General features: G+C 39.6%; 3 protein-coding genes across 4 annotated transcripts in view; 1 reads left to right on the top strand and 2 right to left on the bottom strand.

The window, feature by feature from the left end:
- Positions 1-271: 271 nt before the first annotated feature.
- On the bottom strand, positions 272-15,538 carry LOC133630806 (multiple myeloma tumor-associated protein 2 homolog). 2 transcript variants are annotated; one of them, XM_062022561.1, is made up of 8 exons: positions 15,500-15,538; positions 4,988-5,138; positions 4,873-4,918; positions 4,697-4,779; positions 4,387-4,459; positions 3,749-3,831; positions 1,285-1,416; positions 272-682 (listed from the first exon to the last, which is right to left on the bottom strand). In XM_062022561.1, exons 1-8 carry the CDS (start codon positions 15,504-15,506, stop codon positions 433-435), a joined length of 825 nt encoding a protein of 274 aa, XP_061878545.1. In that variant the 5' UTR covers positions 15,507-15,538; the 3' UTR covers positions 272-432. The 2 variants fall into 2 exon arrangements, with proteins under 2 accessions (XP_061878545.1, XP_061878544.1); XM_062022560.1 differs by lacking the exon at positions 15,500-15,538 and adding an exon at positions 7,874-8,418.
- On the top strand, positions 8,392-20,404 carry LOC133630810 (guanylate kinase-like). The gene is made up of 7 exons (XM_062022567.1): positions 8,392-8,555; positions 14,214-14,327; positions 17,007-17,048; positions 17,126-17,361; positions 18,371-18,455; positions 18,522-18,607; positions 18,985-20,404. The coding sequence occupies exons 1-7, from the start codon at positions 8,522-8,524 to the stop codon at positions 19,021-19,023; spliced, it is 636 nt and encodes a 211-aa protein (XP_061878551.1). The 5' UTR covers positions 8,392-8,521; the 3' UTR covers positions 19,024-20,404.
- Positions 20,405-20,869: 465 nt separating this feature from the next.
- The window catches only part of LOC133630812 (obscurin-like), a 106,311-nt gene continuing 104,153 nt past the window's right edge, over positions 20,870-23,027 (bottom strand). The window contains exon 84 of the mRNA XM_062022569.1: positions 20,870-23,015. Within this exon, the coding sequence (XP_061878553.1) occupies positions 21,983-23,015 (1,033 nt within the window). The 3' untranslated portion in view covers positions 20,870-21,982. The remainder of the gene's footprint in view (positions 23,016-23,027) is intronic.

Raw genomic sequence — 23,027 nt, 5'->3', positions numbered from 1 at the left:
TTTTTTATACATTTCGAAAAGCTCTAAAAAAAAACGTTTTTCCATTGTCATTATGTGGTATTTTGTGTAGAATTTTGAGGTCAAAAAATGAACTTATTTCATTTTGAAATAAGGTGTAACATAACAAAATGTTGAAAAAGTGAAGCGCTGAGAAAACTTTCTGGATGCACTGTGTCCAATTGGCCTTCAGCTAATTGTTAATGATGCTGTGTGAAAGTTAAGCTAGATTTGTCATATGGATGATACTAAATGAGTAAAAACTTAGCATATGTGCACAAATGAGGGACATTTAATCAGTAAAAAATTAACCGGCAATAAAACCTAGCTACTAAAATGACCCCCCAAAAAGCTAAACAAGGTATTCAAGACTGGTCATACTTGTGAAGAGCGCTGCGTCTTTTGAGTGAGAGGGAGGGTGGGGGGGGCAGGACATTAGCTGTCCGAGTCGTGGCGTCGCCTGTGGCTTTGTGCGACACCGCCAGGGGCCGTCTTGTGGCTGGAGGGGTTACAGGGGACAGGGGACCCCCCGTCGGAGGAGTCTGTGTCGTGGCGCTGCTGTCGGTGGCGGGGGTAGGCGGGTTGTCGCTGTGCCTTTAGTGCCCCCCTTGAATGGCTGTCATAGGGTCTGGCTCCGCTCTGACTGTGGTATGATGGATTATGATGGTGGTGGTCCTTTCGGGGCCTGAAGAGTAACAAGACAACAAATAATCTGACTGGGTGGCTCAAAGTGGCTTCTGATATGCCGGGGGCGGGGAGGGCGAGGTACAAGAATAAGATATTTTTTACGTTTTACAACCTTCTATGCAACCATTTTTATTAGTCTTTTTCAGATTGCATAATTTCATTAAGCCATTCAGTTCACAGTTCACTAACAAATATTTCAATCAAGCATTACTATGCATTGTCAGTAATAAACAATAATACAATGAATTGACCAAGCATTACTGAATGCCTCTTTTCAGTTACGTAAATAGTAAATAGTAAATGACCTTTGGTCACTTCATAAGGAAATATTATTTCTCTCTATAATGTGTGATTTATCAGAGAACTACAGTCCACACTGCAAATAGCCAACTTATATGGCTTGAGCTTTAGTGACGTTTCAGCTCCCTCTAGTGAAGCTTTTCCTAACTGTCAGGAAAGTATAATTTAAAAATATCTTATACTCAAATCATAATTTAAAAATTTACCCCATACATGAAAAAAATATACAATGAAAATAAACGGTAAAAAAATCTGTTTCAAAATGTATTATTTAAAAAATTTGAGATAAAATGATCAAACCTCTTTTTGTCGTCATCTGAATCGGACGACGACGAATCGCTTCTTTGCCTCTTTTTCTTCTTCTTCTTCTTCTCTTTCTTCTTTTTCTCCTTTTTATTCTTCTTTTCTTTCTTCTTCTTTTTGCTCTCCTGGCTAAAAACGTTAGGGGGTTAAAGTAAGCATAACTCGTCATTGTCCAGCTATATCTATAGACACTTTTTTTTAGGTACGTCCATACCAGAGGGGTCCAAAACTTTTCCGCCTCGGAGTTGTACTAAAATATCAAAGGATTCGGGGGCAAAGGTTCATATTTTAAAGCAGGCTGAAACCCATGTAGATACCGTAATTTCCGGACTATAAGCCGCACCTGACTATAAGCCGCACCAGCTAAATTTAGGGGAAAATACAGATTGCTCCATATATAAGCCGCACCCGACTATAAGCCGCAGGGTTTTGATGTGTAATTAGCGTAGTATATAGGGGTTCCTGCTACCACGGAGGGGATTGTCGGGACAGAGATGACTGTTTGTTATTTATTAACAATAAATCTTTCAATCATTCAATCAAACTTTCACATCTTTGACATGGCGAACAGCATTTGTGCAGAGTACAAATAATACAACGGTGCAAAGTAATACAAAGTGCTCGCCTGTACGTTATCAAAATAACCAGCCTACCGGTATATGAAAAGTCAGTCTTTAATCATTGTGTCATCGTCTTCCTCCTGTGTACTAAAACCACCGAAATCCTCTTCGTCGGTGTCGGAGAAGAACAGGCCGTATATAAGCCGCACCCTTGTATAAGCCGCAGGGACCAGAACGAGGGGAAAAAGTAGCGGCTTATAGTCCGGAAATTACGGTAATTTGAAGTGGCTGTTTGAAATTGACTCTAAGTTACAAGAACACCACCGGCTATCTTATGTTACCATTGGTTGTTTAACAGAGCTTTTTTTTTTTTAAAATGTCTATATTTTTTCAACAATTACTAATAATAACAAATAATTAGTCTGGTTAATGGCTGGCTATCATCGCTCTCTTGTACACACTTACACGCCCTGAGAGCGTGCACATACATCTTGTTGTTATAATGGACAATACATTCAATAATAGCTAACGTAAGTAGCAAAACGTTAATTAGCTGACAACACACAAAGCTAGTGTGTGTGTGTGTGTGTGTGTGTGTGCGTGTGTTTTGTGCATAACATGGGGTGTAGTAACATGCTCAAAGCCAGAAGAGGGCAGTAAAGTACCAGAGCTTTGCTTACAACACTTTGGAAAGTTAGCGCCCTTTAGTAAAAGTTGCAAACACCTATTTTAAGGAGTAGTATATCAGCTATGTGTTATAGATAACCAAGCATATTATCATTAGTAACAATAGTTATAGATATTAGAAATTCAACTTTTTCTCATCACACTATGCCCCTTTTCTTAATTGAATTATATTTTAGAACATGCTATAAGTCAATAAAAAACTTGTTGCGGGTAGTTTGGACACTCCTTGCCTACATAATCAAATGATAAGTTGTTTACATAAAACAAAATTATAAATGTAACAATAGGTTTGTGTGAGAAAGGATGTAGCCTGGTGTAGCTAAATAAGCACATTACACAGCAGTCATTATGACGCTGTGCAGGTTTAAATATCATATTTAAACAGCATTAATAACTTTGCAAAGGCATTACGACTGTATCTGAAATCCTTACATTGTGTACCTAATGTAATGGATATAAGTCAAACGTGTCAAACTTGTTTTCATTGATGGCTACATCGCAGTTATGGTTGCCCTCAGAGGGCCGCTTTTAACAGTGAATAATATACAGTATGAATATAAATGTGTATATATAAAACGTGTATATAATTGTCTGTCTTTTTTTACGTACGCTGTACAAAACCAAATCTTTAGATTGTACTGTATAAAACTGGCAGCTCAGTCGCCACAATTTTATCAAAATATTTGCAGTTTTTTTTTTTTACAGCATATAAAATAAAAAAAATACATGGAATTAAATTATATGGAATGGAAAAACAGTACCACCGTTTTTTTAAGTAAAAATTAATGCAGGTTTTTTATACTGTAGAAGCTATGGTTGTTGTGTTTTATAGTGTATCATTACTCTATATTGAAAGTGGATTTTACTGTAAAAAAGGTTTCACTGTAAAATGTTTACATGAACAGTTTGTTGGATTACTTGCTTTGAAATCATAAGTCAAGCAGATATTTAAGTATTTATCTTTATTTGAACAATAACATTGTTTTGAAATGTATGATGATATAATATTTTATTTTATTATTAATGATGATTAAAGTGTACACAGTACATTTATTTTTGTAAAACATTTATTAACAAAAGATAGGGTACTTTATTTACACATACTGCCACGCTTTCGGGGGCCACACAAATTGATGTGAAGGGCCAGATTGGGCCCCCGGGCATTCAGTTTGACACCTGTGGTATAAGTGGTTAATGAGCTAATGCTTTCTTACCTTTGTTCAGTCTCCTCTTCCTTCTTTACACTCTCTGATGACTTTGCTGTTGAAGTTTCTGGAAGAACGCTGGTCTTGTGGTGCTGGAAGTGCAGTTATAATAGTTTATGTATTATGCATTAAGGGACAAGCGGTAGAAAATGGATGGATGGATGTAGCTTTATCTATATGTACAGTATTTCTCACAGAAATGCAAGATATTTGTGGGGGTGGTCAGTTGACGTAATCCTCTAATTTGAATAAACAAACTTTCTACTGATGCTTCTTTTTGTCTTTTTAATGTCACATACAAGACGCAGTCGCCTGTGAGTGCTTTTTAGACTGGGGGAGGGACCACATCAGCATATCAGTCTCCAAAAGTCTCTTAAATAGATTTGTTGCTGGTTGTTTTTTTTTTTAAAAAAGACAAGGATCCCTCCTGCTCTTTCTTTCTATTTTCTGGCAGACCAGATGTGTATGCAGTTACGATGATTACCGCCACCTGCTGCATGGATTTGTACCGTCAAGCTACATTCACAAACAGTCTCGTTATAATGTGTTTATGAGCGAAGGTGAAGAAGCAGAGCCACATTTAATGTAATTGAATGTATGGGAAACACTGATGTTTGTTATTATATTCTCTGTGTGTGTCTTTTTACCGTAAAGACTGGCAATCCCATTTTAACCGCTTCCTTTTCCTGCTGGGAGAGGACCACTTTGCGTGATGCTGCACTGCACACACAAACACACACACACACACATTATTCATCAGACTCAAGTGAGAACAGCTCTCACCTGAAAAAAGCTGTTTGTTAAGACCGAATGTCAAGGGGGACAAACAAGGAGCTGAGCTGAGTGTTTACCATTTGTGTCGACCTCATGAAAAACTAGAGTGTGACGTTTTACTAAGGAATATTTCAAATGTTCAAGTTTAAAAATATGCTTTAAGATGACAAAAAAAAGAGTCACCTGGAGCTTCCCAATCCAGAGATTCGATCCACATTCCTCTCTTCACCATCATCTTCATCTCTCCTACAGATGTCTGCCAAATCCTGTGTAATTATAAGCACACCCAAGTCTTCTAAATTGCTTGCTAACTTAGATGCGACCACAATATTAAGATAGGAAAGGTGACGGTACAATACCTCTTTGGTCAGTCCAGTCGGTTGCCTCTTTATGACCTTGTGTCCTCTGCATTGAACATGACAAATGAAGATTCTGTATTTTAATCCTGGACTATTTATCTAGTATTACACTTACAAGGCAGCCATCAACGCTTCATGTTCTGCAGCCTTGACAGCGGCAAGCTCCTCTTCCTTGGTGGGGGGCCTGCTGCCTTTTTTGTCCCTGGAGTACCATGTCAGATCTTTGCCTTTTTGCCAGCGTCCCACTGGAGCCATCAAGGAATTTCCTGCAAACGGCGCGCAGCATCAAAACAGACAATGAACGACAACGAGGAGATGATGGTGCATACTAGAGATACCGCATTTTCCAGACTATAACCTGCACCGCGGTACATAAGCTGCACCCACAAATTTTTTGAAAAACTTTTTTTTTTTCCATATACTTGCTGCACCAAACTATAAGCCACAGATATACACTGGTACATTGTGAATGAGATACTAACTTATAAAGATTTTGCAAATGTTTATTTACATACCTTAATTTTTTGCAAACGGCACCTGTAACATGAAAGTACAACGGCTGATCCAACACAACAGAAACATCATTGATGTCTTTATCTTTTATGAGATTAATAAGATTTTCTCCTTTTTTATTAAAGGTTCAAGATGTTTATCAGGATTTTTCTTCATGGATCAGTTTAGTACATTGATTTATTTACCTAATCCATTTCATAATTTAGCAGTTAGTGAAGAAAAATGTATAGATTAGCCGCACCTTTATATATGCCGCAGGGTTTATATCTTGGTAAAAACCTAGCGGCTTACCCCTGTTTTCCACAGGATGCGAAATGGCTGCGGAACGTCATCACCACGGCAACAGACTCCTTACGTTTTTATTCAAGTCAATGTGTCCGTTTCCATCGCTTACAGAACAGCATCAATATGGCTGGGACATTTCACATCCCTGCGCTAAATAGACGTAGGGCTTCAATTTTTGCCGGTCGCCACAACCCAACGGTTTAACTTGGCTAAAATCTGCTTAAATAAACTATCAATCAATCAAGTTAGAGATGCTACCTCAGTAGAAGCATTTAAGTCTCATCTTAAAACTCATTTGTATACTCTAGCCTTTAAATAGACTCCCTTTTTAGACCAGTTGATCTGCCGTTTCTTTTATTTTCTTTTCTACTCTGCTCCCAACCCGGGATGGACCGCTAGCCTGTTCATTGGATGGGGACATCTCTACGCTGCTGACCCGTCTCCGCTCGGGATGGTTCCTGCTGGCCCCACCATGGACTGGACTTTCGCTGATGTGTTGGACTTTCACAATATTATGTCAGACCCACTCGACATCCATTGCTTTCGGTCTCCCCTAGAGGGGGGGGGTTACCCACATATGCGGTCCTCTCCAAGGTTTCTCATAGTCATTCACATTGACGTCCAACTGGGGTGAGTTTTCCTTGCCCGTATGTGGGCTCTATACCGAGGATGTCGTTGTGGCTTGTACAGCCCTTTGAGACACTTGTGATTTAGGGCTATATAAATAAACATTGATTGATTGAAAATAAACTATCTGGGTTACCTTCAAAATAAAATAGTCCATGTTCAAGGCAGATCGTATTTTACACTCAGGGGAGTGGTTTGTAGGCATTCAATTAAATGTGTGTGCGTACAACGCTCGCTAGGAATGATGTTAGTCATGTGTTGTGGCTTGTTACAAAAAATAAAGCTGTCGTTTTGCAAGGCAAACAGTCGTCTTTTCCATGAGTCAAGTCAAGGCCGTCACATAAGCGCCCGCCTGTGGGTACTGAAGGGCGGCAAAGCTCAAGACGTTCTGCTGTGTTTACTTTATCGCGGGATACGCGCAGATTCACGAGATCTCGAAAAATTCCACGCCATTTCGCTGCACTGCGAAGCTGCAACAGAACGGCGGTAGGGCGGTGGTGTTCCGTTTCACTGGCGTTCCGCATCTCGTGGAAATCTGGGGTTAGATTTCTGAAAATATGGTAATTAGATTTTGATGGTAGAAAATGTGACAGTTGATGACAGTATCTAACATACTTTGCAAGTATTGATGGTTTTTTTTTAGATTTTCTAATTAAAGAACACATAATTATTAGTTAACATAGTTATATCACTTCTTATTGCATACAGTAGTGGTCAAAAGTTTACATACACTTGTAAAGAACATAATGGCAGTAGAAGCATTTTAAAACTTGTTTGTATACACTAGCCTTTAAACAGACCCCCCTTTTAGACCAGTTGATCTGCTGTCTCTTGTCTGCCCTTCCCCCCTCTCCTGCGTGGAGAGGTTATCAGATGACCGCAGATGATTCGCTAGCTGTTCAAAGTCGGGACCCGGGGTGGACCACTCATCTGTGCATCAGTTGGGGATGTCTCTGCACTGCTGACTTGTCTCCACTCAAGATGATCCCCTGCTGGCCCCGCTATGGACTGGACTCTCTCTCACTATTAACTAGATCCACTCGACATCCATTGCACCGGTCCCCTCTGAGGTTTCTCATTGTATCCCATTGGGTTGAGTTTTTCCTTGCCCTGATGTGGGATCTGAGCCGAGAATGTCGTTGTGGCTTGTGCAGCCCTTTGAGACACTCGTGATTTAGGGCTATATAAATAAACTTTGATTGATTGATGAGTGATTGATAAATGACGTTACATGAAGTTGCACAGTTGAATGCGGTAATTTGGCAAAAGTGGCGGTGGCCTTCCACGTAGCCGCGGTATGTTGACACAAGTGAAGAAGGGGGGCACCAATATACGTGATTCAACACGGCGGAAGCAATGAAAACCTTTTAAGCTGCAGGCTGTACTAAACAAAAAGCGGCATTTAAAACAATCTAGATTTTGTATGATGAAGGACGCAGCAATTGAAGGTAAGTGCGCCATTAAACACGTTGTGTATGAATGCAAGTATAATATATAACTACTACTTGTCTGCTCGTGTTTGTTAGCTTTCAAGCTAGTAATAGCTGCTAACGGTTAGCATTGGCTACACACTTACCAAGATAATTCTCTCGGTGTTTGTCCACTTTGACATCATCCCAGTTGAACTGGTCCTGGCCTCCTCGAACCCCCCCGGACCTCGAAGAACCGAACATTTCTGGGCCTCGATGACGTTACGGTTTACTAAACGTGCTAGCGTCTCCTCCGTTTGTTAGCTTTTTAGCCGCGGCCTAGCGTCGTTGTTCTCTCATCCGGGTACTTATTCGCTTTGCAATGCTTACTTCCCCGAGGGACGTGGCGCAGCTTTCCCACCACAATTTTATGAACAAAAATATTTACATTAATTCCGAGTGGTAACGTTTTTTTTTTGTGAAAGGCATGTATTGACGTCACTGGAGTCTCACGTCTCACTATTTAGCGTCACAGCGAAAATTATTATTATTATTATTATTTTCGATAAAGCACGTAAAAACTATCCATATGTTAAGTGTAAGTATTGAAGAAAAAATAAAAAGTGGCAAAAGTTTATTTTTGTGTTTTACAAAACGTGCCGCATGTACATTTAACGCGGTTTTGTGTTGCGTCGCGGAATGATGACGTTAACAGCACAACAAAACCCAATGGCTGTCGGTGCAAGGAAACAGAATGGAGGACTAAAACATTCCTTCTGGGACGTCCTCAGGCTGTCAAGTGCAAACAGCTGCCAATGTATATGAGACATTTTGCCAGGTTCTATTCAGGTAGGAATATGTTTTCATTTGATAAAAACGACGTGTATTTCATCTCTAATGCGCCATGACTGCCATTGAGATGCTGAAGCAGGCTTTTTTTTTGCGATTAACTGAAAAGAACCACTGTTACTCGAGTGACTTCCTGCGTGTTTTGCCTATTTGCATGAAACTCAGACGGCGATCGGGTTCAGCTAGTGAATAATAACAATAAAGCAATAACAATACTGAAATAAACTGCAACAAAAAACAGTGCAATAAACAGCAATAACAGTGTAATACATTTTTAAAGGTGCAATATACACATCACGTCTTTCATATAATCTTTAATTTTTTTATTTTCATAACATGGTCACTACTGCTTAGTTTCACATGTTATATTCTTATTTTTACTGTTATATTTGTATTCTTACTTTTATTAAATTTTATTCTTATTGTTATATGTTCTATTGTATTTCCATTTATACCTCCATTATTTACTTTTTAAATTATATCTCAATTCTGTACACTGCTGCTGGAATTTTAATTTTCTTGAGGGAACTCTCCTGAAGGAATCAATAAAGAACTATCTATCTATCTAATTCTGCAACTGACAACCTTTTATTTCTCCTTACGTCATTCTGAAAGTAAAATACTTGGTTATAAAGGCGTGATCAAATGAGTTACAATCAAGAGATAACTGACAATAAAGATGTGCAGCTTAGTGTTTACCAGGAAGAGATTTGCATGCTAAAGTATTATATAAGCAATAACACTTTTCTAACCGTGTCGTGTTTACAGTGGATTTGAAAAAGAAAGCGACTTTTCTTGATCACCGGGTCCTGATAAAGCTCACATGACTTGCCATTTTCAGTGCACGTGCTTTGAATGAGAGTCAGCCTATACTGATAAACTCAAATTACTCTGCAACAGTGCTGTATTGTTTTAAATAGCACATTTGAACCCAACAAGGCGTCAAACCAAACTTTCATCATTATCCTCCTAGACATCAACATGTACTGAATGTCCTTCATAAGCACAATACAATGGCTACCTAATCGAATGGGATTAAATAAAGATATAAACAGTTTAATATGTCACATTTTGGATGTTTCATGTTAAATTCAACATCCAGTCTGGCTCAAATTCAGGGGAATCTTACATACCCTGAAAATTAAATTATAATGAAGGCACATTCTATGGCGAACTCATGGAACCAAATTGTAACTCCAAAAAGTGTCGTAAAAAAATTGAATTATGTTTCAAATTATGTAAACCAGTCTATAATATTTGTATGTATACATTCACTAATCATCATAAAGATATATTTTTAAAATGTATCCCCAGTCACACTAATGTCCATCTAGAAATAAGAGATTTAGAGATGCTGATTTAGAAAGGGAGTATCCATCCATCCATTTTTTACCGCTTGTCCCGTTCGGGGTCGCGGGGGGTGCTGGGGCCTATCTCAGCTGCATTCGGGCGGAAGGCGGGTTACACCCTGGACAAGTCCCCACCTCATCGCAGGGCCAACACAGATAGACAGACAACATTCACACACTAGGGCCAATTTAGTGTTGCCAATCAACCTATCTCCAGGTGCATTTCTTTGGAGGTGGGAGGAAGCCGGAGCACCCGGAGGGAACCCACACAGTCACGGGGAGAACATGCAAACTCCACACAGAAAGATCCCGAACCCGGGATTGAACTCAGGACCTTCGTATTGTTAGGCACATGCATTAACCCCTGTTCAATCCCCACCCCCCCGTGCGTCGGTTGAGGTGGGCGGGGTTTGGTGGTAGCGGGGGTGTATAATGTAGCCCGGAAGAGTTAGGGATGCATGGGATTCTGGGTATTTGTTCTGTTGTGTTTATGTTGTGTTACGGTGCGGATGTTCTCCCGAAATGTGTTTGTCATTCTTGTTTGGTGTGGGTTCACAGTGTGGCGCATATTAGTAAGAGTGTTAAAGTTGTTTATACGGCACCCTCAGTGTGACCTGTATGGCTGTTGACCAAGTATGCCTTGCAGTCACTTACGTGTGTAAGCTGTGGCTGCATACAACATGTGACTGGCTGGCACGCAGATAGTATGGTGAAAAAGCGGACACGACGACAGGTTGTAGAGGACTGAAATCAGTAAGTCTCCCGGAAAAATCGAGAGGGTTGGCAAGTATGCAGCTGAGCCGCATCAGAGTGGTCAAAGAGCCGCATGCGGCTCCGGAGTCGCGGGTTGCCGACCCCTGCCCCAGGCAGACTTCATACCACATGGCAACATAAGATAGCTGAATTCTGACTTTAAACTAAAAACAACAGCACTGGAAGGAATATAATATGACATGAGGAAAATATGAATACTTTTAGATATTTAGGGAAAGCTACTTTTATCTTTAATTATCATCATGATTTCTGGTTATGTTAGGTCAGTAGAGAATGTTTTGCTGGCCCTGATGGCCCACAACTGAATTATAATAATATAATAAATGAAATTAACACAAAAAATGTAATTACCACTTTAACTAATTTATTATACTGTATATTGAAATTAAGATTATAATTACTATTTTAAGAATATTAGCTATGAAGTCAAATGAATGAGGCACCTTGTAGCTGCAGTCCTGCATTTAAGTACTGTATAGTATAATGTAAGGATGTGCCAATTGATAGGATGATTTTCTTAAAAAAGTACATGATCGTCATTGTCGATTAAAACCTTTCAATGCCGATCCCCTCTGGCTAATATTGTATTTGTTTTTGACAAGCTAGCAGCGAATTGTGTATCTCCATTCACAGTGTGGAACTGATCCACTAAGTTAATATTAATCAACTCCACAACGGAAAATAAACTAAATTTCTTAGTATCTTAAGTATCATTATCAAGTATCAGTATTATTATCAAGTTTCATTATCATTGGAGGACGAGGCTAAACATGTTACACACTGAGAGCAAGCAGGAGCAGGCATGCTAATAGCTAAGCGAGCTAGAAACAACAGAAAAAGTAAGTGCTCAGTAATGTTTAAGAAGTGTAAATGAAAGAGCAGAAAGTAAGCAGATATTAACATGAAATTACCATGTAAATTAATAAAAGTCTGTTGGTGTGTCAGTATTGTCACAGTCAGTACACAGCACAAAAGAGGAGAGTGGATCGATCCATGAACTAGTGGTGTTGATGATACCAAGGGTAGTATCAGTATATGACCAATACTAGAAGAATTACATTAATATTTGTATTTTCTCAAAATATTTCATTGTTTTAGTTATTGTTTACACATTTTAAGAATAACTCCCTGGACACAGGATGACTTTGAGGGTAAATACTAAAAACAATTGCACTAAATTAGGGCTGCAACATCTAATCGATTAAAATCGATTATAAAAATAGTTGGCGATTAATTTAGTCATCGATTCGTTGGATCTATGTTATGCGCATGCGCAGAGGCTCCTTTTTTATATTTGTTTATATATACCTTTATTTATAAACTGCAACATTTACAAATAGCTGAGAAACAATAATCAAAATAAGTATGGTGCCAGTATGCTGTTTTTTTTTCTCCAATAAAATACTGGAAAGGATACAAATGTAGTTTGTCTCTTTTATCCGATTTTTAATCGATCAATCGAAGTAATAATCGACAGATTAATCGATTATCAAATTAGTTGTTAGTTGCAGCCCTACACTAAATAATATATAGTAGTTTTAGATTTTGTTTAGTTGTTGTGTACTATTGACTTTGTTTTGCTCAAACAAATGTATGTAACAAAAGAGAAACAGGAACTACCAAGAGCACTCACCATAAACAAATAGAAACATTTACAGGTAATACATGTGATCAGTATTGGTATCGGTTGATCTCGCTCATGGATGATTGGTATCAGAATCAGCAAATCCACGATCATAACATCCCTAAAATAAAGACAATATCAATATCAAAATGACATTAGTGTCTAATTTTTAACTGAAACAATTGTTGTCTTTTGAGAAGTTGTGGTTGTAACAGTAGGTAGAAAATAATAGTTCCAAAAACAGTCTGTGTATGTTTATTTGTAGAACAGAGCTATTTGGACTGTTGCAGCCTCTTCACTTGCATGTACAAAGAAAGGAGCTCCCCATGGTTCTTTTAAGGCAAGCGTTCAAGAGGCGAGGAAGAATGACTCTTGTCATTTGCACCTGCAAACACAACTTGGCTGCTTCGGGCTCTCAGAGACAAGACAAGCGGCTTGTAAATGTTGTGATTTTGTTTTGCTTCATGAGTGTATTTTGTTGTCATACTTTATACTTGCAGTAAACATTTAGGCGTCATGTGGATTAACCTCTGTTAATCGTCGGATACTCGATATACACTATATTGCCAAAAGTATTTGGCCACCTGCCTTGACTCACATATGAAGTTGAAGTGCCATCCCATTCCTAACCCATAGGGTTCAATATGATGTCGGTCCACCTTTTGCAGCTATTACAGCTTCAACTCTTCTGTGAAGGCTGTCCACAAGGTTGTGGAGTGTGTTTATAGGAATTTTCGACCATTCTTCCAAAAGCGCATTGGTGAGGTCACACACTGATGTTGGTCAAGAATGCCTGGCTCTAATTCATCCCAAAGGTGTTCTATCGGGTTCAGGTCAGGACTCTGTGCAGGCCAGTCAAGTTCATCCACACCAGACCCTCTCATCCATGTCTTTATGGACCTTGCTTTGTGCACTGGTGAACAGTCATGTTGGAAGAGGAAGGGGCTAATTGGAAGGTCACATGAAGTTTGGAGCTCTGTAGCAACTGACTGTGCAAAAAGTCGGCAACCTCTTTGCACTATGCGCTTCAGCATCTGCTGACCCCTTTCTGTCAGTTTACGTGGCCTACCACTTGGTGGCTGAGTTGCGCTTCCATTTTCTTACAATAAAGCAGACAGTTGACTTTGGAATATTTAAGAGCGAGGAAATTTCACGACTGGATTTTTTGCACAGGTGGCAGGCATCCTATGACAGTTCCACGCTGGAAATCACTGAGCTCCTGAGAGCAGCCCATTCTTTCGCAAATGTTTGTAGAAACAGTCTCCATGCCTAAGTGCTTGATTTTATACACCTGTGGCCGGGCCAAGTAATTAGGACACCTGATTCTGATCATTTGGATGGGTGGCCAAATACTTATGGCAATATAGTGTAAGCACTGAAAAGTGTTTTGCATCTATTTTTTCATTGCTAAATAGAAGGAAAACAACGGCACATTTCTGATGGCTGGGGTTATGTTAGGTGTTAATTTTGGACCATACTGCTACTAGTGTGTGTAAACATGGCCCTGCCCTCCCTCCCTGTCTGGCTCTGCTGCTTGTGGCAATCACTTGACTTCTCTCCTGGCTGAATCAGTGTGCACTGAGGGAGGGCGAGGAAGCAAGAAGGGTTTACTTTCTGCCGTTGGTTAGAACGTGTGACAGGATAGACGAGGTAAGATTGGATTGCTCACTGTTGTGTTGTGTTTCCACAAGCAGAATATGTCTCTGCAATTAGTGAGTAATTGGTCCTAGAGGGCGCCCTGGTTCCATAGTGATTGCCTCTCTTCTGCCAAGTGTCATTTCAGTCTCGTTAGGTGCGCCTGGCTTATCAGCTTGTTTTCCAAGATTGAAAACCTGTCGTTTAACATTTAAAATTCCAGTGATTACGCGTCTTTCGTTCTTTATGAGGTTGACTCTCTGACGTCTCTTTCAGCTATGGCTGGACCCAGGCCTGTGGTGCTGAGCGGCCCATCCGGGACGGGGAAAAGCACTCTGTACAAGAAGCTGATGAAGGAATACAGCAGCGTCTTTGGCTTCAGCGTCTCACGTAAGTCATCATGACTACAGGCACGCCTCACTGAGTTTAGAATATCGTTAAAAGTTAATTTATTTCAGTAGTCTAATTTTTAAAAGGTGAAAATTCTATATGTCTATCAATCCACTAAACACTAGTGTTGTCCATATACCAATATTTTGGGAGCGGTACGAAAATATATTTAGATACTTTATTTTAACAGAAAATCTTATGATACATTAAACATACATTTTTAATTGCAATGAAATAATAATTTTGACATTTAAGTGACCATACAAGACAACTTCTCTTTCGTTAGTAGTAGAGGTGGGAATCTTTGGGCACCTCATGAAGCTACGATTCGATTAAAAATCGATTATTGATGCATCTTTAATTTATGTATATTGATGCAGTTTTACATTTCTTTTTGTTTCACTAAATAAGCAACTTTTAAAAACAGTGCATTTGTAATAAGAAACAGTTAAATTAATTACCATCACATTTAATAAATTAATGGAAACGTGTGCAAAAGCGGAACATAAGTGCCCTATATTAAAGGAGCTGGTCGGATCTCTCTGTGAGGTGGCTCGCAGAAGTCAGCCAAATTTTACAACTGTCTGAATCACTTTATTTACAATAAATACATCGATTATCGACATTTACAAATCGATTTTATAATCGTCCTTTTCCGAATTGCGGTGCATCTAAAAATCGATTATTTCCCCCAATGCTAACGCTAATCTGGCTGCTGATGTATGCAGTAACATTGTCATTTCTGATTTTGTTATTTTATTCAAAATTATGAGGGATAAGCAATAAAAGATGAATTATTAATCTACTTGTTTATTTCCTGTTAATATCTGGTTATTTTCTGTTTAACATGTTCTATCTACACTTTTGTTAAAACGTAATAGGCACTTATTCTTCTGTTGTATGGATACTCTGCATACGTTTTGGCCCAATACCAAATAGTTACAGGGTCACACATATTTTGTCCACTTGGGCCGCAGCGGTACTCAGCTGTAACACACTTTTCCACCACTTGTGTCAGTTAGGGTTGTACGGTATATACCGGTACTAATTAAGTACCGCCATACTAATTAATTCAAAAACGCATCTTAAAGTTTGCTATTTTTTTCTTCATCACTGATTATTACTCACTGTAGATTCATGAGAGCCAACAAACATAATAAAACATCACTTACTGTACATGTTCTGCTGTCATTAGAATGCAGACTGCTGGGATGTTCATATACTCTCATTTCGATGAAAAATGCCTCATAATCCTCACGGAGAAACAGGGTGGTGAGGCAGAAGGGACCAAGTGTCTTTTCGTGTCGTTGTTGCCAGTTCCGGGTCCTAAATGGCTGTCAAAGTGTCTCAACTTGTCAGACTACATTCTCAGCAACCTATTTTTTAGGTGAGATGCATGACTTATGATCTACAATAAACTTCCAAGGAGCATGGAAGCAAGGAAACAGCAGACCACTCGATGATGTAAACAGGGACACAGGGTAGTGATCATGGCGCCACTATAAATAGTTAGTCTGTGTTAGCGCTTATAATAACAATATCACTATTACTTGGTTAATACTCAAGTCACGAAATGTAAATGGAGTATTGTAGGCGGTTTTTGAATGGTTATTTATTGTATTTTATGGGCGGAATAGAGGACCTCCCATTGGCTATGCTGTAAGCGGTATTTTATTTACGTTTATTTAATATTTCTTATGCATTAAAAAAAAATCCATCCGTCGTCATGTCTTTCTCAATGATTGTAAACGATAGGAAAAATTCCCCAAAAAGTGCAGTTCCCATTAAGTGGGCCCCAGGCCCCTCTGAAGTGGAACAATTAGGCCCTGAGGTCAGAAAAGGTTAAGAACCCCTAATCCTCACCCCACAAAAACAAAAATATTTAAAAAAAACACATGTCCGACGTTAAAATTATCTGCATCCCCACGCATCAAAACACTACACAAAAACACACTCACCCGCCATCATACTCGTTTTGTCCAATCAGAAGCTGGAAAAAGCAGGCACATCTGACTTGGTGGCATTACACCTCTGTTAAAATGATAATGTTAATTGTAATATACTCGACCTACAATGACATGTACATTATCTTTAAAATCAGCCCAAACTTGATTTTTTTCCAAAATTCTTTCTTTTTTCTTTTATATTTATATAGCGCTTTTCTCTAGTGACTCCAAGCGCTTTACATAGTGAAAACCCAATATCTAAGTTACATTTAAACCAGTGTGGGTGGCACTGGGAGCAGGTGGGTAAAGTGTCTTGCCCAAGGACACAACGGCAGTGACTAGGATGGCGGAAGCGGGGATCGAACCTGCAACCCTCAGGTTGATGGCACGGCCACTCTACCAACCGAGCTATACCGCCCACAAAATTGGCCTAAAGCTTGCACAACGCTGCACAAAATGGAAACAGACACTCCTAGCATTATAAGTTTGCATCTGTTTGTCAATAAAGTGATATATTATCTTGACTCTGGCCAGCGTTTAAGAGTTTTGAGGTACAAAAGGACACGTTTGCATGAGGGCAAGAGGCCAAAACGCATAGAAAAGGATGAGTTTTTTTAAAGTGTTTGTGTGGACATGGCCTAAGCAAATGTTTCATCCTCAAGAGAATTCTTTAAATGAATGGGGGAAAACTGTCTGAATGTTGTAATCATGATGATTTCTATTCATCACGCAGATACAACTAGAAATCCGCGACCCGGAGAAGTGAATGGCAAAGGTAAAGCTCACCTTCTCCTCTTTCGGTCATTTTCACAACTTTCACACCGGTGTCTTGTGACCTGTTGTGTCACCCAGATTACCACTACGTCACGCGGGAAGCCATGCAGGCCGCCATCAACAAGGGCGATTTCATCGAGAACGCAGAGTTTTCCGGGAACTTGTACGGGACGAGTAAAGCGGCCGTGCAAGACGTTAAGGACCGCAACCTCATCTGTATACTGGATATAGACATGCAGGGGGTGAGGAACATCAAGAGAACCGACCTCAATCCTATTTACATCTCCATCCAACCTCCGTCTTTGGACATCCTGGTGAGAAAACATTATCTCTGTGTTTTTCAACCTTTTTTGAGCCAAGGCACATTTTTTCGTTGGAAAAAATCCGGAGGCACACCACCAGCAGAAATCATTAAAAAACAAAACTCAGTTGACAGTAAAAAGTCGTTGTTGCAATTGTTGGATATGACTTTAAACCATAACCAACCATGCATCACTATAGCTCTTGTCTCAAAGTAGGTGTACTGTCACGACTTGTCACATCACGCCCTGACTTATTTTGAGTTGTTTGCTGTTTTCCTGTGTGTGGTGTTTTAGTTCTTATCTTGCGCTCCTATTTTAGTGGCTTTTTCTCTTTTTTTGGTATTTTCCTGTAGCAGTTTCATGTCCTCCTTTGAGCGATATTTCCCGCATCTACTTTGTTTTAGCAATCAAGAATATTTCAGTTGTTTTTATCCTTCTTTGTGTGGACATTGTTGATTGTCATGTCATGTACCGATGTACTTTGTGGACGCGGTCCATCTCTGCTCCACAGTAAGTCTTTGCTGTCGTCCAGCATTCTGTTTTTGTTTACTTTGTAGCCAGTTTAGTTTTAGTTTCGTTCTGCATAGCCTTCCCTAAGCTTCATTGCCTTTTCTTAGGGGATCTCACCTTTTGTTTATTTTGGGTTTAGGCATTAGACACCTTTTTACCTGCACACTGCCTCCCGCTGTTTCCTATAGCTACAAAGCAATTAGCTACCGGCTGGCACTTACTGATATGGAAGAGTATTACACGGTTACTCTGCCAAGCTCGAGAGAGCACCGACACTCAACAACAACACATCATTTGCAGACTATAATTACTGGTTTGCAAAAAATATATTTAACCCAAATAGGTGAAATTAGATAATCTCCCACGGCACACCAGACTGTATCTCACAGCACACTAGTGTGCCGCGGCACAGTGGTTGAAAAACACTGCATTACCTACTTAAACAAGTTGTGATTATCCTTTGTTATGAATGAATGAATCGTGGTCTTAATTTTCTTTTGCTTTTTTTCAGGAAACCCGTTTAAGAGACCGAAAAACAGAGTCAGAGGAAAACCTTCAGAAGCGCTTGAACGCAGCTAAAGCGGAAATCGAATTTAGTAAGTCAGTTTTTTGTTTGTTTTCGAAAGTCTATAACCCAAAGGTGAATTTGTACCTTGGTGTAGGTAAAGAAGCTGGCGTGTTTGACCTCGTCATCGTCAACGACAACCTGGATGACGCTTATGAGCAGCTAAGAGATGCTCTTCTGGAGGTGACTAACACTCTTTTGATATTCAGTCATGCTAGTAGCTAATAAAGCTTACTTGTTAAATGTATAATTCCTTACAATACTAACCTAGTTACTGGAAATGCAGAATTCGTCAAAGTATTGATAAGTGAGCTAGAATAATATTAATATAACAGACTAATTTCAAGAGATATATACTAATAGTATCAACCAAAAGGCTAATTGTTTAACAGTGAGTAACATTTCACAACCTGGTGCCTTTTTTCTTAGCGCTCTTGAACACTACATTGAATTCAATTCACTGTACAATTTAACTACAGTGATTATGCTGTAAAAACACAAGCCACTCCTAGAAATGTAATGGCTTGATTGGGTTTGTTTTATGTCCTCCTTCTTATCAGGAAATCCACGGGGTCAAGAAAATCAACTTGTCCTCGTAGGAGAAGGACATCATAACGCCATTTCTAAGCCACTCCTCACTAAAACCTCTACTACTCTTGTTGTGAACATTCCAGCCATAGAGGTGGTCTAAAAAGCAAAACAAAGACATCCCCTCTAAGTGGAAGATGTAGGTTTACATGGTATTTAGACATGTAGTTATTACTCAGCATTGTAAAGTGGATCATGTTTTTTTTTAACCTTTTTTTGTATTTACACCTGTATTGAAAAAAGCATCAGCTATTGTGTGATAGGTTACTGGTGCAGTATGCAGTAGGGGGTGTCGCAAAAAACAATTCTGATGTAAGCGCTCCATTACAAGCAGTCCTGCAGTGTCTGCAAAGCTTGACAGCCAGTTCACTTCTAAATGTCCTTCAATAAGCACACACAGTTGGTGTTCTCTTGTATTTTTAGTCAAGTCATTTACAAGAACTAAACATGATAGGCTATAGGCTACTAGCAGGTACACAACAGCTAAGCTCACAAGCTAGACATACATAATAAGTGTCCTTAAATGAACAATAGTTCCTTCTAAAACACATTTGTCAATACAAACAAGTATCAAATAATTATAGTTGTGTTGTGTATAACTTATAGATACAAAGTCTCCAAAGCAAAAGTATGTTAAAGTCATTCGACTTACTATGTCATGAGTTTTACTTAATAATTGTGGTCTATAGCTGTTTCCAAAAAACAGATAAAGACCGCATAAGTCCATTCCAGATGATTAATTATAAATAAGTCAGTTTTTCGTACTGTTCTCCAAGTAATTTCAGCCTTTTCTAACACTCCACATTACACAATAATAAAAGAATGTATGATAAATGCTGAAATTGTATCTGCCAACAATAGTTCTCCTATCGGAAGTTGTATTGGGACACCCCTAGTATGCAGTCATCAAAATATTTATGGACTGAGGAAACACGTTACTGAAGTCATTCCGACATGTCGAAGAACTGGTCTGTGAGGCTCAGTCAGCCATGTCGCTGTGGCACCGTGTTTACGGTCAAAGCCATCAGCCACACGGATGGTAAGCCATTTACATTACATTTAAAGGGGAGCATGTAAGTCAGATGAAACCATTTATGTTTGAATTCCAGGTAACACTTTCTTACTTTTGTATTTCATTTGCTAACTTAAGCTTTGTTTTATTTTAAGATAATAGCCCAGATGTTATGTTTTACAAACAAGTGAGTGACAATGTTGTGTTTATTAGAGGAACTTTAATAGAACAACTAAACATGTTTTTACTGTGGTATAACTGCCGGCAGACTCAGACTCAACATGTGTGTGCATTATTATTTAATATTTTACCAAAACAAGTCACTTGGTTCCCTCATGACAACCCATTTATATTTTGTGGGTATTAAAACAATAAATGTATTTCTGTGTGTTTCTTCATTTAATTTTACCTCTGCAGGGACACAAATGTCACATGACCCGAATATAAGACGACCGCTCTTTTTCAAGACCGGTTTTTAGACAAAATCATGTTTTCAGCTAGCAGACTGCAATAAAAGTATACCATATTATACTTATTATATTACGTTGCTCCATCACCACTAAAATCCAGCGTCATAACTTTGTTTTATAACATGCCCAACCTTATTTTAGTGTGTGTCTGGATTACTGGTGGGTGTGAGTGACAGGAAGAAAAGCTTGCTTGGCAGGCACCACCTGTTGATTTGCTTGTATATTTATCTAGACTATAAGCCAAATTCCGACTTTATTCCAGGGGTAAAAATACCGTCTTATATTCGGCTCAATATGGTAATCAGATGCGTGCATTTATTGTTTGTTGGTTGTTGTCCAATCACTGTTCACTGATTCCACAGCCAAACTGTTGTACAAGTTTTTTTAATATTCAAATTTGAACACATTTGAAAGACATTTTCTTTTGAAAAACTACACATTTACAAGCAATCGCAAGCTGTGAGTGCGGTAAATCTGAAACAAACAGTACAGTCTTTAATCCTTCAAGTCATTAAGTTACTAACTGCTTTGAAAAAGCAAAGCCATGCAAGTCAATTATCTAAAAAAAAAAAAAAAGAACTCAACAAAAACCGTGAGCTCACACATTATTGAACCACATGACACGGCGCTAAAATGTCTCCAAAGAGAACACAATTACTGGTGATAGTGACATCGTACATTACTGGTGCTCACAAAAATAATTTACTTAAAAACAGACATGTCTCTGGATTACCTTTTTAATAACGTATTATCCACAAAGAAAGCCAACTTAAAGTATGTGTAACCGTGAGTGATACATTTAAATAAACTCAAAAGCAAACAACACAACACTAGTAACTCTCTTTAATGTTTTAGTTTTAGAACTACATGTTCATAATGCATCGATTGTCTAAAATCCAGTCATTATGAGTGTACTTCAATACTTTGTGTGTGTTTTACTGTCCTCATGACAAACAGTGGCCCTTCAGCGGTTGCGTCAGTCCAAACAATACAAAGCACATTGTGCGACTGAACGCTCCTTACATGGCCATCATTTATTTATTCACTCAATTTCGTTGACCCACAAGGACAAGTGATAACTATTTCAAAGTATTTTATAGTTCTGGGATAAGAAACTCTGTCTAAATGTTCTGAACTCTTAAGTCAAGTTTCCCACAGCTGTTCTTTAGACTAGTATAATCAACAGCACCTCTGCTGGCTGCAGCCAAGTACTACAATACATTCTGTCTCAACTGCTGCAAAATGCATGTTTATCATGTCTTTCAGTGTTTGTGACAGAAATAAGTAGGTTTTGTGTCAAAAGTTGAGGTTAAGGCAAACATGGTTTAGTTTTGATGTTGTGATGACCCAATAAGGATCGCTTAAAAACCACTAGGCAGGGAAAAAAGTATTTCCTGATATGGAATGGTTTGGTTATATTTTAGTTTAAAGTTATCTTCATGGAGTCAGCCCCATTTAAGACTAAAAAGGTTTATTGATGTTAAACAGCTACTGGTTCTGGTTCTGGTCATCGTCGCTAATCTCAAGCGTGACAGGGTTTCCCACTGGTGTGTAGTCGTACGTCTGAGTAGATATTTTGGTTTTAAAGCTCTGCTGCCCGCCTTCCACTCTCTGCACCTCGGAGCAGTAAGATGGCTTCACCTCCAGCTTTGCGCGGCTCACTTGAATGGGGACTTGGCGTTCCGACGTGGACCCGCTTGCCTGAGGGGCGGTGGGTGAGAACAGGCTGCCGGGGAGATGCTCTCGGAAGCGGGTGAAGAAGCCGCCCCTCTGCCTTGGAGCCAACACAGGACGTCCCACATTGAGGAGTACCGGTTGTCCCACACTGGAGCCTCCGATCTCTCTTTGGAGGACTGCGATCTCACAAGGTTTCTCATCAGGACCGCAGCTGGTTGATCCGTAAGATTCTCCTTCCTCTGGGACATAATCCTCCAAGTCTTCCAGTGCTAAAACACGAGCCCCAGGTGTTGGCATCTTTGCTTCCTGTTTTCCGCAGTAATCAAACTCACTGTCCTCATCAGGTTCCCAAATGACGGTTTGTTGATCCTCCATGACTTGCTCTCCAGCTGTAAGAACCGATACTCCTGGTGGAGAATCAGAAGCTTCTAGGGTATAGGCCTGCTCTACTAGATTGTTGTTAGAATTGTTTGCATTCGGGTTTTCCGGTGGGGATCGTTTAGGTCTGGAAGGAGTGGTTGCGCGATCAGAGACCGCCGGCGACACGCCCCTCCTCCTTGACAATCGAGGAGATTTATTCACCTTGTACTCGATCACCTCTTCCACCTCAACCCAACTGGGTTCGTTCTCCACAGTGGCGGCAGCACTCGCCTCGGTACTCAGGGCCTCAGTGACATAGAAGGTCGGGATTGTGGGTTTCCTCGGCGGGGCCATCCTTCTTGTCCTGGTTGTGGAGGTTTCTGAGGTGGAAATTTCCGTGCGGTGAGCTCCAGCCACCATCAAGCCAGGGGACTTGTGCCTCCTCATACGGGGATTCTTCACCACTGTGGTTATAGTCTCCTCACTGTTAATAGAC

Source organism: Entelurus aequoreus, linkage group LG16 (assembly GCF_033978785.1).
Source record: "Entelurus aequoreus isolate RoL-2023_Sb linkage group LG16, RoL_Eaeq_v1.1, whole genome shotgun sequence".
In the NCBI taxonomy this organism is placed as follows: Eukaryota; Metazoa; Chordata; class Actinopteri; order Syngnathiformes; family Syngnathidae; genus Entelurus; species Entelurus aequoreus.
Note: the sequence above shows the minus strand (reverse complement) of the source record. Positions and strands in the feature narration are given on the sequence as shown.

Bases quoted from the DNA above. Each gene is read 5' to 3' on its own strand.
- LOC133630806 (XM_062022560.1), bottom strand. From the start codon at position 7,970: ATGTTCGGTTCTTCGAGGTCCGGGGGGGTTCGAGGAGGCCAGGACCAG. The intron at 4,780-4,872 runs GTATTGTACCGT...ATAATTACACAG, and splicing joins CGACTGGACTGACCAAAGAG to GATTTGGCAGACATCTGTAG. The intron at 683-1,284 runs GTTTGATCATTT...GTTACTCTTCAG, and splicing joins TCAGATGACGACAAAAAGAG to GCCCCGAAAGGACCACCACC.
- LOC133630810 (XM_062022567.1), top strand. From the start codon at position 8,522: ATGTATATGAGACATTTTGCCAGGTTCTATTCAG. The intron at 8,556-14,213 runs GTAGGAATATGT...CGTCTCTTTCAG, and splicing joins TTTTGCCAGGTTCTATTCAG to CTATGGCTGGACCCAGGCCT. The intron at 18,608-18,984 runs GTGACTAACACT...CCTTCTTATCAG, and splicing joins TAAGAGATGCTCTTCTGGAG to GAAATCCACGGGGTCAAGAA.